The sequence below is a fragment of the Sciurus vulgaris genome (genome assembly GCF_902686455.1).
Source record: "Sciurus vulgaris genome assembly, chromosome: 12".
Taxonomy (NCBI): Eukaryota; Metazoa; Chordata; class Mammalia; order Rodentia; family Sciuridae; genus Sciurus; species Sciurus vulgaris.
In genome coordinates, this window is record NC_136473.1 from 108,856,247 (window position 1) to 108,871,744 (window position 15,498).

General features: G+C 43.1%; 1 protein-coding gene across 1 annotated transcript in view; it reads right to left on the bottom strand.

Moving 5' to 3' along the window:
• Positions 1-429: 429 nt before the first annotated feature.
• Positions 430-15,498, bottom strand: part of FMO1 (flavin containing dimethylaniline monoxygenase 1) — a 32,246-nt gene continuing 17,177 nt past the window's right edge. Inside the window, exons 4-9 of the mRNA XM_079107432.1 lie at positions 8,533-8,695; positions 5,435-5,577; positions 3,667-3,866; positions 1,895-2,250; positions 1,336-1,408; positions 430-966 (exon numbers count right to left, since the gene is read on the bottom strand). Of these exons, the coding sequence (XP_078963558.1) occupies positions 624-966; positions 1,336-1,408; positions 1,895-2,250; positions 3,667-3,866; positions 5,435-5,577; positions 8,533-8,695 (1,278 nt within the window). The 3' untranslated portion in view covers positions 430-623. The remainder of the gene's footprint in view (positions 967-1,335; positions 1,409-1,894; positions 2,251-3,666; positions 3,867-5,434; positions 5,578-8,532; positions 8,696-15,498) is intronic.

The window sequence follows — 15,498 nt, forward strand, 5'->3', positions numbered from 1 at the left end:
AGAGCGCAGGAGAACAAGGGAGACCCTAATCTATAAAAGATACAGGGCACACTCACTTGGGACTCTAGAACATCAGCCATGGCTCCCTTCTACCTCTGGGGAGAAGTCTGTGTTACTACCTTTAAATAAAACCTGCTTCATATGCTCGCCTCGGCGTGCTTCTCTGGTGTTACGCTTCAACATCTGAGGAAGCAAAACTTGTCACGTATAAATGGCAGTGTCACTATCGGAGCACACCTTCATCAGACGTCACCTGAGCTGGGCAGGGACTAGTTTAGCAAAGCTCAGGCGGGGTGTTTGCTTTTGCTCCTCTTTTTCTTTCCCTGCTTGCTCTCAATCCAAGGTTGCTTGGCTGTGTTCTTTCTCTAATGGATTCCAACAGGATTTGGTTGACTATAAAGAGGAGGCAGCACCCTTTCTGTAAAAAGAGAACAAAAGACCACTTAAGACCAGTTTCTAGGGTTGTTTCTTTGTTTTTATTCGACCCCTGGGGCCAGCTGGGGAGGAGGGTGGCAGGCTTCAGGTCAGGACTGGGCTCAGGACTGGGCTGGTAACTGTGAAGGCAGGAGCCAAACGCTGTAACCTGCTCTCTGCATCAGAAGAGCCTTTTGGAAGATCTTTCCTTATAGAAAAATCAGGAAAAGAGCCACAAGTAAAGCCAGAAAGCTGAGTAGTTTAAGGAAACTTTCAAAGGAAGGCGGGGATTCTTGCACAGTCCGAGTTTTGGTGGCCTTCAGCGTTCGGTCCCACTGTGTCAGGATGGCGTTTCTGGCTCCCTCCCATTTCCCTGGGCCTGTGAGGCGGAACTGGTATGAGGAGCAGGGACCAAAGAAGATGGCCAAAGCCAGGCGCGGGTCCGTCAGGAGCAGAGAGAAGAGATTGGGCTTTGCGTTGATACTGGTCAGGAGTTCGTCTACGTATGCGATATAATCTGATTGTAAAGCCTTGCAGTAGCACAAACCAAACCTTTATAAAAGGAAGATGGGGGCGGACAAAATGATAACACAATGAGAATCTTAGAACGAGAAGCTACGATCTCATGCTGTCTTTTAAAACCCAGTTCTTCCTGCCTCTGCATGCGGGGAAGGGCCACGGCCTCCGGCCTCCGTGGGGCGGAATCTCAGCAATGCTGGCCGGGCCGGCTCCTCTGCAGAGGCCTGCTGCCTGCACCGCGGGCTGAGGCCCCAGCAGGCTTCCCACCTCCACCGCTCCTCTCTCCTCAGCCAGCCGTCCTCTCCCGAGGAGACAGCTGCTCTCTCCGTGTAACTGGCACCTCTGCTCTTGTCCCACCAGTCTCCCGAGGGTTCGGAAAGCACGCCTGAGCAGCCCACTCACCCGCTGGGCTTGTTTTGTTTCCTTTCCTCAACTTCCTTCACCCTGAGGCTGGGCGGCGGCAATGTGTTCAGACCTGCACAGAAACAGGACAAAGCAGTTTGAATTTGGTGTCTACTCGTGGAAAAAGGCACTTCCCTCCCGCATCCTTCAAGTCCAGTACCCTGTGACTCATCTGCCTTGGGGACAATGTCCTGGCCTGAGCTGACGGTGGTGTGCACCTGACAACACTGTCACCATGGGAAAGCACGGGCACCCCTTCATCTCACTACTTACTTCATACAGCAGAACTTCACAGGGGGTTCAAACTTGTCACTCAGTTGACCGAACTTTTACATTTTAATCGAACCAGTCAATGCAGTCAAAATAACAGGAAGATGGAGTTTATGTTTTTGATACCCGATGTATCACTTGTGCTGGTCATGGTCCAAGTCACCATGACAGCTAATCCAGTGAACGATAGAATGGATGCTGCTTTTAAAGATTCTGTGGTTTTAAATGAGGGCTGGGTAATCATCTCAAAACGCCGGGCATCCAGAATCCGGCCTTCCCACACACTTACCTTTCAGAACTTGCACAGCCCATCGAGCCTGTACCTCTCCTGTGGGTATCATGGAGCCGAAGGGCTTGATGAGGCCAATGACCGCCAGGGTTGGCTTTTGCAGATGTGCAGGGAAGACATACTTGTACAGGGACGCCTGGCCAGCTTCCACTTTCACGACAGATTCATCCAGGAAGGGGAAAGCAAAGGTGTACCCAGTGGCAAAGACGATGATGTCGATGGGCTCCTCCCTCGGGGCGTGGCTGAAGAGCACGGAGTTCTCCCTCACCTCCCTGATGCTCGGCTTGATCTGCACCCTGCCCGTGATGATGCAGCCCGGGAGGTCATCGTTTATCACAGGCTCCCTTAACTGCACCCTAAACCAAAACACAGACAGGCAGGGAGGAGCCCTGAGGCAACTGGCTTGCCTGGCCCCCTGCCCTTCCTCTCCATTCTGGGCTCTCTCTGGCTGGACAAGAGTTGCCAGTCTTGGGAGAAGCTCCCTCTGTGGGAGGGATTCACGGAGGTCCAAGGCCTACCACTGATTAGGGGTGGGAGCCCAGGAGGACCCGGGCATTCCCAGCCTCCGTTCCTCTTCCTCTTTTAGCAGTCAGCCATCACTGGTGTTCTAGAGATCTCTGAGCAACGAGGGGCTATGAGGGGCTCGCCCGTATCCAATGAGCACTGCTGGAAGCCCTAGCCAGACCCTTCGCTTCCAGAAAGCAGTTGTGCAAGAAAAATGCACGTGTTCCAAAGGCACCAGGCCAGAGTCACCTTTTATGGGTATGCCTTTGAAATTGTAAGAGTAGAGCTTGTGAGTTGCTGTTGGATAAGCAGTTTTTGGCTCATGGCTAAGGCACAGAAAGAGATGGTGTGGCGAGACGGGGTCGAAGATGGTGGTAAGGGTGGTTCCTTTCCCAACTGCTTCTACCTAACAGAGCGTGGCAAGCCATCTAGCCCCTATGGGCTTTCTTCTATTCACCAACAGTAGGGACAGTGACACTTGGCTAACCACCATCCAGGTAAGACTCCAAGCCCCTGAGACGCCTGGAGGCAGAGGAGAGGAGAGGAGAAATACAGAGGAGGGGGTGGGATGGGACAATAGAGAGAAGGGCAAGGGGAAAGCAGAAGCACAGGCTGGCGTGGGATGGGCTGCAGGCCCCCGTGGTGGCTGGGACCACCCATCCGTGTCGGTCAGGACTGAGGTCTGGAGGGAGGCCAGACAGGACCTCCTACTGCAGAGTCAGCGGTGGTGGCTTCCCACCGCGTAAACCTAAAGAATGCAGAAGTGAAACTCTTGGCTCTTGCTGGGGGATAAGTTGAAGTGGTAACTGTCTTTAGAGATGGACTGACCCCAGGGTCATCTCTGCCACTGGAGAGGCAGTGAAGGGCAGCTATCGGATTCAGTTTTTCCAGAATAATGAAGCAAGGCAAGGATGTTGTTTTGTCAGCAAAGTCCGTTTGCTGCCACTGAGGCCCATTCAGCTTGCTGAAGCCATAGAGCCCACTCACTGCTAAATCAGCTTGTGCAAGTGACTGTATTTTGCTGTGCCTCCATTTTCCCCAATAATAAGGAGATGATGATAACTCTTACCTTAAAGAGCTGTTTGTAGTACATCATTTCACCTACTGATCACTTACGGACAGATAGCTATTATCCTCAGGGGGATTCGAATGAAGTTTTGGTTTGTTTGCTTTTATATCTGGTCATGTTGCCATTTCCTTGCCTGGTTTGCATAGGCCATTGGAGAGACTCAGACTCCGATAGCCCTGGGCAGGTAGATTATATTTACCTGTCTTCTGGTACTAAGCCATAATTTGCATGATTGAACCAGCTGTTCATCTTTCTTGCCAGCAACCAATTCGCAACTGGAGTTGGGAGAGCATTTCTGAGCATGTTTTGGAATCGTGTTGTGAACACCATGTCCCAGGGGTTCCCGGAGTCAGAGATTCTGCTCATCACCCATGCCCCTCCAGTGGTGCTGAGGAACACCTGGAAGCAATCAGAGATTCACGCTGTATCACGACTCAAAGACACCATGTATCTGTCACCCTCAAAATGCACACCTAACAAGACAGTCTTGGTTCTTCTAAACACTATTTTAAAGTTATTCTTTTGGGGTAATATTTGAGTATTTGGATATGTAGAGTGTTAAAATGCCTCAGGACATATTATTGAGCATTGTTAACTGCCAGGCCTGAGGTAGTGTGGCGAGCCATGGGGACCTTGACCTGTCCAGTGGGAAGCTGCCAGACAGGCGATTGCAATGGCCTGTTCCAATTCCAGTTGTGTGCAATGAGAACAGGCCAGGGAAGGGACTGGGGTTGTCTGCAAAGGTAATTTCTACACAAACCACTGTTTTGATTGGCAGTATAATTTGGTAATACAACTAGTATTGTTTTTTTTTTTAACCAGACTGGCTGGCCGAGTTTACCAGTTCAGTTCACTAAGCTAATTGTTGTCTTGTTTTGTTTACACAATAAGGCATTTCCTGTAAAATTTTTCATACACAAAAAATTAGTTAACTTATCAGTTATGTTGTTAATAGAAAAAAAACTGATTTAACAGAGTTTTTCTCCCACCCAACTGGGGCATGAAGGCCACATCCACAGTGCCAGGGCTTCTGTTTGACTTTATCACGTGGAGTGACATGCAGATCTGCACACAGCCTGGCGAGAGCCTCAGGCTGCTGCCCCTCGGACCCTGCCTGTGCCCGGAACCTGCATCTGGCACGACGCAGAATCAGATGCGACCTTTCTGTGAATAGGAATTATGTCCCAAGCTAAGGGGGCTTTTTTGCTGATGTGGGAATGATAAGATGCATGCCAAAGCACGTTTTCTGATTGAAGAAATTTCCAAATGGTTAGTGGAACAGAGATAACCATATGTCACCACCCTCACGAGGTGGGCATGGTGGATGTCCCCATGTTAATGTTCCTTTGAGGAGTTCCTTTCACTTTCTTCAGGATAATGCCACCAAACTGCTAAGTTCCTTCAAACAAACTGATCAACCTGTCCATCAGTGAACCAATCATCAAGCCCTTGGTCTCCTCTGCTGCATGCAGGGATACCAAAGGCACCTACTTCAGTGGCTTGTTTGATGACTAAGTAGTCACGCGGGGCTTGGCCGAGTCATCCCAACCAGCAGTAACTATGTCCACACCACAGTTAGGAGCACATCGCCATGGGCCTGCGGGGGGCAGCATGGACCCAGTGAGGGTGGTAGCAGTGAGTAGGAAAGTTTGGGCAAACGGGAGACCTGAGCCAAAAACAGGTGCCAGGACTTTCTGACTTCTGGGACTGAATGGAGAAGAGGTGTGTCCCCTCATTCTTGGTTGACTGGAAAATGACACACGTAAGAAGTCAGAGAAGTTGGTTTTGGAGGGGAGAAGTCAACTGGATTTCACAGCAAAACTTACGAACACTCAACAAAAATACTTTAAAAACCCGTTGTGTGTTGGGCACCTGTGTTCCCTTAACATTTGTGATGGGGGTCAGACGCTCCCTGAGACACGCCTCTTATGAGAAAGCTTTTCATGAAGTCACATGGAGAACGGTACCTTCTTTGCCATGTGACTGGCCTCCACAGCAATGTCTGTGCCGGAATTTCCCATTCCAACCACAAGGACTCTCTTGTCCTTAAACATGTCTGGATATTTATACTGTCGGCTGTGGAAGTACTGGCCTTTAAAAGTATGTATGCCTAGAGACAAAATAAGGTCAAATAGAGGATTTGTAAGTCAGTGAATAAAGCTCAATTCTTTTTCAGCCGATAGCACCCTTTGACGGGTGATTCAGGCTGTCTTTACTAATACATTCTATTTTGAGGAAATCAGAAATGCAAATTCAGGACTTTATAAAATATTGGCAGGGAATGATTCCATGAGATGGCTCACTCCTTCGCTGAAACACTGTGGCATGAAAACATGTTAAGCAAAAGTGTTCGGAGTCATTACCACGTAAAGGCTGATGGAAGTCAGGGGATGATATTCTGCTCACTTATATTTGATTTGTACAGACTGCACGGCTGTTCACAGACAAGGAACAGGAGTAAGAGGTTAAAGGGAACTGTGAACCAGAACCGATGCCTCTACTCTGGGACATCTGCTGTGTGCCTGGCACTGTGCTAGATGATTTTGGGGAAATACGACAAATTCACCAAGACCGGCTAAGTTTGAGAAGTTCACTGGTAGTTCACCTTGGCAACTGTCTGTAACCGGGCTGAGTTTGCTGAGTCATCCAGAGATGGCCCAGAGAAAAAAGGGTTGTTGCTGACACCAGGATTACTGGGCTAGCTGTACCTCAGGTGGTCAGTGCCAAACCTTATTGGGACATCAAATGCTAATGAAGACTCTTTGGAAGTTCTTTCAAGGCCGTGTTACACAATCAGAAGTAATTTGCGCTGAACAAAGAACCAGTTGATAAGATATCTAGATTCTTGGGGGATAAAGGTGTATGCTCATGAGTAGTGGCCTTGTCAAGATCTGGCGACCTCGAATCTTTAGGAATTTAGCTTGAATCCTGGTTAAAATCTGAACACAATCCAAAGCTTTTAGAATATAGCCTGGATGCAAACAAGTTCAAATATTAACTCAGTACAAGAAACCCAACAGGGACTCTGAGAGGGGAAAGCTGAAAAGAATTATCCCTAGATCTTTAGGGTACCTTACATTCTCCCTGGAGAAAGCTATTTGGGTCACAAAGAGACAAAACTGAGACTTCATTTGACTGAGTCTCCGATAGACTAATATTTTGCTTTCTTACCTCACAGGGGATAAAGTAAGAACTTATATTAGGTAATGTGGCCGTGTTAATGAACACCAGACTGTAGCTAAGTGAATAAAGATAGTCATATTGGGACATTCTGTATTTATTTTAATTTTGACATCTATTATTTTCACTAAGACCGTTTGAAATACCTCCTTTGGAGTGTCTCCAGAATTTGTGGCACGTGTTTTAAATGTCTTCAGTGAATTCCGATTTGTGTCAGGGTTAACTACCACCCGGGGCATATGTGCAGACCAGGGCAGTGTGCTAGAAGGACCCTAGGGGACTGTGGAGCTTGGGGGTTCCATTTCAAGTTCAGATCACAGACTCCTGGGGTGCAAAGGCTCTGTGACATTGTTAGCAGGGATCTCAGATTGGCAGTGTGTGGTATCTCAGAGCCTCCTTGCCTGATGGGTGATGCATACTGTTGGGGGAGGTGCTCCACACTCTGTGGTTTAAGGAGGAAAAACAGTGGAAGGCAAAATATCATAAGCTGTAGTTAGTTATGTAGCTTAGAATTTATGCCTTCGGGGTCCCAAGCTCATCCTATTCAAACTGAGCACATCGGCTTATGTGCATTCAGGGTGTGCTTTATCCTAACTGACATGACTTCTGATGTGGCTTCTAGGGCAGATCTAGGACCATGGGAGGTACCTGAGTTTACTGAATTTGTGTACTAGTATCACTCCAGGTCATATATAGACCGAGTCCTCCACTGGACTCCCATAACACTCGATTCATACCTTCAGTACAGATTACGTGATGTCTTGTCCTCTTCTGTATTGCTAGCACCTTGTGTAATTTACCAAAGGTAATGAATCAATCCAGTTTCCTCTAGGTAATGGAACTTTCTGGATTCTTGGGATGACCTATGCTAGGCACACTTTCCTGTGAGATTGGAGTTAATGGCTGCTCGGGGCTTTGCTCTGCAGTTGAGAACTTGGAGTCGTGTTGTCTTGTGGGTGGAGAGAGTCCATCACTGGATGTGCTGAAGCAAAACCTGTTGAACACTCAGATTCTGGAACCTGAAGGACCATTTGCTACATTGGGAAGAAGACTGAACTTGGTTCTTTTCAATCCAATGATTCTGTTCTATGGCAGTTTTTAGGATGTGCTTTGTACTGATTGGACCTGACTTAAGTGGCCTCTGGGGAAGATTCAGAACCATAGGAGGAGCATGAGTTTACTGTTTAAGATGAGTCTTGGGATCACTCCAGGCCATATTGAGATAATCTTGATTTCTCAAGTTTTAACATTTTGAATGCTTACTGCAGGTGAAAACACACCAAACTATTGTGTTTTCTACTCCTTGCAGTTGAAGTCCAACTGAAATTTGTTACAGATTAACATGAATCATCACTGCAAAAGCCAGATAAAAAACTGAGACCCAAAGATGTCTGAACTTGTCTCCAAGGTTCATTTCTCTGTTGACTAATGATACACTGCCACAAACCTCTAATCTAGCTAATTGCCATGGTGCATATAAAACAAACAAACAAAAAAATAGAATTGCTCTTTCCTCTATTCGCAGATTGACTATTGTGGCCTCTAAACTCAGCTCTTGGCATCATGCAGCTGCTGTTGAGGTGAGCGACTTGTCCAAGTGCCCCAAGTTTCAGAAAACTCTCTTAGTGCTGTGCATTACTTAAGGAGGGAAAGGAACCTCAGTGACATAAAGTTTCTCATTGAGTTATCCAGCATTCGCTTCCAGGCTCATAGGTTGTTTGAAAGCCAAAAATTGGCTAGTGAGAAGAAGGGCCAGTTAGAAAAACTGTTATCTCACAACTTGAACTATTTAATGGGGGAGCCATAGGGATACATCCCCAGGCCAATCAAATTTCAGGATGGGTCCCATGAAACAATTTAAGGTCATGTGCCAAAAGTACTGTACCTGGAAAGGAGTCCAGTGGCAGATAAGGAGTGGTGAGATAACCGGTGCAGACCATGACAGCATCAAAGATGGCGGAGCTTTGTTTCCCTTCATGCAGTGTGACCACCTCCCACTGGCCAGAGGTGGCAAAATCTGGGCGTTTTGTTACACTGCAGACTGTGGTCTGAAAAAAGAATCACAGACATGATTAGCCGTTGTCAAGGTGCCATTAATGACTTGCTGGCAAATGTGCCAGTTGACATTTCAAAAGTTCTAGAGCACAGATTAAACATAATTAATAAGAACATCATTCAGATCAAATCAGGCTATCAGACTAATCATGATTTCTTGGATGGAATACTCTAAGCTTGGGGTCATGGAGGGGTACCCAAAGATTTTAAGGGACTTGCTCAAATTCTCACGACAATGATAGAGCCAAGGTTATTAGCAAGGTCTGGCATCTCTTTGTTTTTTGTTTCTGTTGTGTGATCACTTTCACAGAGCCCTAACAACTGGTACCTTTAATAGAGACAAGGATGTATCATTGAAGACATAAATTTGGTCCCAAGTATCTTAGCTAATGGAAGGTCTTGTAGAGTATGTTGCTGAAATTTTCCCTGCTTCTTCAAAAAAGAGCTTTTGAAAATTGCTAAGCTTATGGCATGAATATTTTGGGAGTATTATAAATTCATATAGCTTATTTTTTGTTATCATCAAGTACATACATGTCTGTGAGTACTAGGATTTAGGAAATTGATTTACTTATTTGCAGTACTAGGGATTGAACACAGTCTTATGTGTGCTAGGCAAATGACTCTACCTTCAGCCCCAGGAAATATATTTATATTAAACCTAATACAAGTCAGATTTAAAAGCAAAAATGTTTACCAACCAAGACATGTTGCTGTTTTTTTGTTCTTTTCAAAATTTTTAAGGAAGATGGGCTTCTCAAGTCTTCCTAGTGGGTTTATTGCTTGATTCATACTATTCAAAATGCTTACTGAGGAGTCGCTTGGACTAGGAGGGACTGCATGGGGGCTCCAGGCGGCTTCTCGGAGGAGGGACCCCACAGCCAGACGATTAGGTGCAGAGCACAGTCCCAGGACTTAGGCGGCTTCTTGGAGGAAGAGCCACACAGAGAGACACTTAGGGGCGGAACGAAGGTTCCAGGACTGCGGGCAGCTTCTCTGAGAAGGGGCAGCCTAAGGAGACTCCTTGGCGCAGGGCGAGGCTCCTAGGCCCAGGAGGTAGGTCCGGGCCTCTGGGAACGTTGCAGAGGAAGGCTGCCCAACCCAGGCGGTAGTTGTGGATTGAGGGGAACTTCTAGGAGGGGAGCTGACCATCGAGATGTCCCCACCAGGTGAGTCCTCCCTGCTGGGCAAGGTTTTTCCACAAGGACAGTAAAACTGGAGACATGCGCCCAAACAGTCCTTGCCTCAGCCCGCAGCCTAGTTCCCCTTAGGATGACCATTGGTCTGCAAGTGGAGGCGCCTCTGCCCACTAGCAGGAAATACACCCCACCTGAAGGCCACCACCCCAAGAGAGTCAGCTTCCTTGTGGAGCACTGCATTATCAAGTTGCTCCAAGACTTCAGGCTACTGAAGGCTAGGAGGTGATATACTAGTAATCTTCAGGGACACTATAAGTCAATAGAGTAAATCTGCAATATCTCAGTGATCCACTGATACCTGAACAATATTAGAAAACAAGGGAAGAAAATGCCCCAAACAAATCTAGATGTTACATCAATAAAATCCAATGACAGCATGGCAGAAGAAATGACAGAAAGAGAGTTCAGAATGTACATAATTAAAATGATCAGGGAAGCAAACATGAGATGAAAGAGCAAATGCAGGCATTGAATGATTGCACCAATCGACAGTTAAAAGAGCAAATACAGGCAGCAAAAGATCATTTCAATAAAGAGTTAGAGATATTGAAAGAAAACCAAACAGAGATCCTTGAAATGAAGGAAACAATAAACCAAATTAAGAACTCCATAGAAAGCATAACCAATAGGACAGAACACCTGGAAGAAAGAACCTCAGATATTGAAGACAAAATATTTAATCTTGAAAATGAAGTTGACCAAACAGAGAAGATGATAAGAAATCATGAATAGAATCTCCAAGAACTATGGATATCATGAAAAGGCCAAATTTAAGAATTATTGGGATTGAGGAAGGCTTAGAGAAACAAACCAAAGGAATGAACAATCTATTCAATGAAATAATATCAGAAAATTTCCCAAATCTGAAGAATGAAATGGAAAGTCAAGTAGTACAAGAGGCTTATAGGACTCCAAATACACAAAATTACAACAGACCCACACTAAGGCACATGAAAATACCTAACATACAAAATAAAGACAGAATTTTAGAGACTGCAAGAGAAAAGAACCAAATTACATTCAGGGGGAAACCAATATGGATATCAGCAGATTTTAAAATCCAGACCCTAAAAGCTAGAAGGGCCTGGAACAACATTTTTCAAGCCCTGAAAGAAAATGGATGCCAACCAAGAATCTTACACCCAGCAAAACTTACCTTCAGATTTGACGATGAAATAAAATCCTTCCAGGATAAACAAAAGCTAACAGAATTTACAAAAAGAAAGCCAGCATTACAGAACATTCTCAGCAAAATATTCCATGAGGAAGAGATGAAAAGCAAAGAAACAAATCAGCAATGGGAGGAACCATCCTAAAGGAATAGTCAAATAAAGGAGAAAAAAAGTCATGTAAAAAAAAAAAATGAGCCGAATGACTGGGAATACAAGTCATATCTCAATAACAACCCTGAATATTAATGGCCTGAACTCATCAATCAAAAGACAGACTGGCAGATTGGATTAAAAAGAAAGATCCAACAATATGTTGCCTGCAAGAGACTCACCTCATACAAAGGGATACCCACAGACTAAAGGTGAAAGGATGGGGAAAAACATACCATGCACATGGACTCAGCAAAAAAGCTGGAGTATCCATCCTCATTTCAGATAATGGGGACTTCAAGCCAAAGTTAATCAGAAGGGATAAAGAAGGACATTACATACTGCTTAAGGGAAGCATAAATCAGCAAGACATAACAAACATAAATATCAATCTCCCAAACATTGGCTTATCCATGTACGTCAAACAAATCCTTTTCAATTTCAGAAACAAAATAGACCACAACACAATAATACTAGGTGATTTTAATACACTTCTCTCACCACTGGACAGATCTTCCAAACAAAAATTGAACAAAGAACCATGGATCTCAATAACACAATCAATAATTTAGACTTAACGGACATTTATAGAATATACCATCCAACAAAGAACGAATACACTTTCTTCTCAGCAGCACATGGATCCTTCTCTAAAATAGACCATGTCTTATGCCACAAAGCTACTGTTAGCAAATACAAGAAGATAGAGATACTACCTTGTATTCTATCAGATCATAATGGATTGAAATTAGAAATAAATGACAGAGTAAAAAACAGAAACTACTCCAACACCTGGAGATTAAATAATACACTATTGTATGATGAATGGATAACAGAAGATATCAGGAGGAAATTAAAAAATTCTTAGAGGTAAATGAGAACAAAGAAATATCATATCAAAATCTCTGGGACAGGGCTGGGGATATAGTTCAGTTGGTAGAGTGCTTGCCTTGCAAGCACAAGGCCCTGGGTTCAATCCCCAGCACTGCAAAAAAAAAAAAAAAAAAAAAAAAAAAAAAAAATCTCTGGGACAGTATGAAAGCAGTACTTAGAGGAAAATTTATTTCATGGAGTGCATTCAATAAAAGAAGAAAAAATCAACAAATAAACAACCTAACACTACAGCTCAAAGCCCTAGAAAAAGAAGAACAGAGCAACACCAAAAGTAGTAGAAGACAGGAAATAGTTAAAATCAGAGCTGAAATCAACAAAATTGAAAAAAAGAAACAATTGAAAAAATTGACAAAATAAATAGTTGGTTCTTTGAAAAAATAAACAAAATTGATCAGCCCTTAGCCACACTAACAAAGAGAAGGAGAGAGAAAACTCAAATTACTAAAATTCGAAATGAATAAGGAAATAACACGACAGACGCGAAGGAAATACAAAACATAATTAGAAACTATTTTGAAAATCTCTACTCCAACAAAACAGAAAATCTCAAAGATATCAATAGGTTTTTAGAGACATATGAATTACCTAAATTGAATCAGGAGGAGATACACAATTTAAATAGACCAATTTCAAGTAATGAAGTAGAAGTCATCAAAAGCCTACCAACAAAGACAAGTCCAGGACCAGATGGGTTCTCAGCCGAGTTCTACAAAACCTTTAAAGAAGAGCTCATTCCAATACTTCTCAAAGTATTCAATAAAATAGAAAGGAGGGAACCCTCCCAAACTCATTCTATGAAGCCAATATCACCCTGATACCTAAACCAGACAGAGACACTTCGAGGAAAGAAAATTTCAGACCAATATCCCTAATGAACATCGACACAAAAATTCTCAACATAATTTTAGCAAATCACATATAAAAACATATTAAAAAGATAGTGCACCATGATCAAGTGGGTTTCATCCCAGGGATGCAAGGTTGGTTCAACATCCGGAAATCAATAAATGTCATTCACCATATCAACAGACTAAAGTCAAGAATCACATGATTATTTCAATAGATGTAGAAAAAGCATTTGATAAAATACATCACCTCTTCATGCTCAAAATACTAGAAAAAATACGGATAGTGGGAACATTCCTTAACATTGAAAAGGCCATCTACGCTAAGCCCATGGCCAGTATCATTCTGAATGGTGAAAAACTGAAGGCATTCCCCCTAAAAACTGGAACAAGGCAGGGATGCCCTCTTTCACCACTTCTTTTCAACATTGTCCTTGAAACTCTAGCCAGAGCAATTAGACAGACCAAAGAAATTAAAGGGATATGAATAGAAAAAGAAGAACTCAAACTATCCCTATTTGCTGATGACATGATTATATACTTAGAGGAACCAGGAAATTCTACCAGAAAACTTTTAGAACTCATAAGTGAATTCAGCAAAGTAGCAGGCTATAAGATCAGTGCTCATAAATCCAATGCATTTTTATACATAAGTGATGAATCTTTGGAAAGAGGAATTAGGAAAACTACCCCATTCACAATAGCCTCAAAAAAAATAAAATACTTGGGAATCAATCTCACAAAAGAGGTGAAAGACCTCTACACTGAGAACTACAGAACACTAAAGAAAGAAATTAAAGAAAACCTTAGAAGATGGAAAGATCTCCCATGTTCTTGGATAGGTAGAATTAATATTGTCAAAATGGCCATACTACCAAAAGTGCTATACAGATTCAATGCAATTCCAATTAAAATCCCAATGACGTACCTTACAGATATAGAGCAAGCAATCATGAAATTCATCTGGAAGAATAAGAAACCCAGAATAGCTAAAGCAATCCTTAGCAGGAAGAATGAAACAGGGGGTATCACAATGCCAGATCTTCAACTCTACTACAAAGCAATAGTAACAAAAACAGTATGGTATTGGCACCAAAATAGACAGGTACATCAATGGTACAGAATAGAGGACATGGACATAAACCCAAATAAATACAATTTTCTCATACTAGACAAAGGGGCCAAAAATATGCAATGGAGAAAAGATAGCCTCTTCAACAAATGGTGCTGGGAAAACTGGAAATCCATATACAACAGAATGAAACTAAACCCCTATCTCTCACCCTGCACAAAACTCAACTCAAAATGGATCAAGGACCTTGGAATCAGACCAGAGACCCTTCATCTTATAGAAGAAAAAGTAGGTCCAAATCTTCAACATGTTGTCTTAGGATGAGACTTCCTCAACAGGACTCCCATAGCACAAGAAATAAAAGCAAGAATCAACAACTGGGATAGATTCAAACTAAAAAGCTTTCTCTCAGCAAAGGAAACTATCAGCAATGCGAAGAAAGAGTGTACAGAGCAGGAGAAAATCTTTGCCACTCATACTTCAGATAGAGCACTAATTCCCAGAATCTATAAAGAACTCAAAAAACTCTACACCAAGAATACAAATAACCCAATCAACAAATGGGCTAGGAAATGAACAGACATTTCACAGAAGATCTACAAGCCATCAACAGATATATGAAAAAATGTTCAACATCTCTAGTAATAAGAGAAATGCAAATCAAAACCACCCTAAGATTCCATCTCACCCCAATTAGAATGGCGATTATCAAGAATACAAGCAACAACAGGTGTTGGAGAGGATGTGGGGAAAAAGGTACACTCATACATTGCTGGTGGTGTTGCAAATTAGTGCAGCCACTCTGGAAAGCAGTGTGGAGATTCCTTAGAAAACTTGGAATGGAACCACCATTTGACCCAGCTACCCACTCCTCGGCCTATACCCAAAGGACTTAAAGTCAGCATACTACAGAGATACAGCCACATCAATGTTCATAGCTGCTCAATTCACAATAGCCAGATTGTGCAACCAACCTAGATGCCCTTCAATTGACGAATGGATAAAGAAACTGTGGTGTATATATATATATATTATATATATATATAATGCAATATTACTCAGTCATAAAGAATGATAAAATTATGGCATTTGTAGGCAAATGGATGAAATTGGAGAATATCATGCTAAGTGAGATAAGTCAATCTCAAAAATTCAAAGGACAAATGATCTTGCTGATCAGTGGATGAATACACATAGTGGGGGGTGGGAAGGAGGTAAGAATGGAGGAAAGAGGAACTGTATAGAGGGAAAAGAGGGGTCAGAGGGGTTGGGGGAAGTAAAAAATAACAGAATGAATCAAACACTATTATCTTATGTAAATACACAAATGGTATGCCTTTACTTCATGTAGAAACAGAGAAACAGTATGTATCCCATTTGCATACAATAAAAATAAATTTAAAAAAATGCTTACTGAATTTCTACATTTGTATTAGCAACTCTGTCTTAGAAATGGTGTCTTTG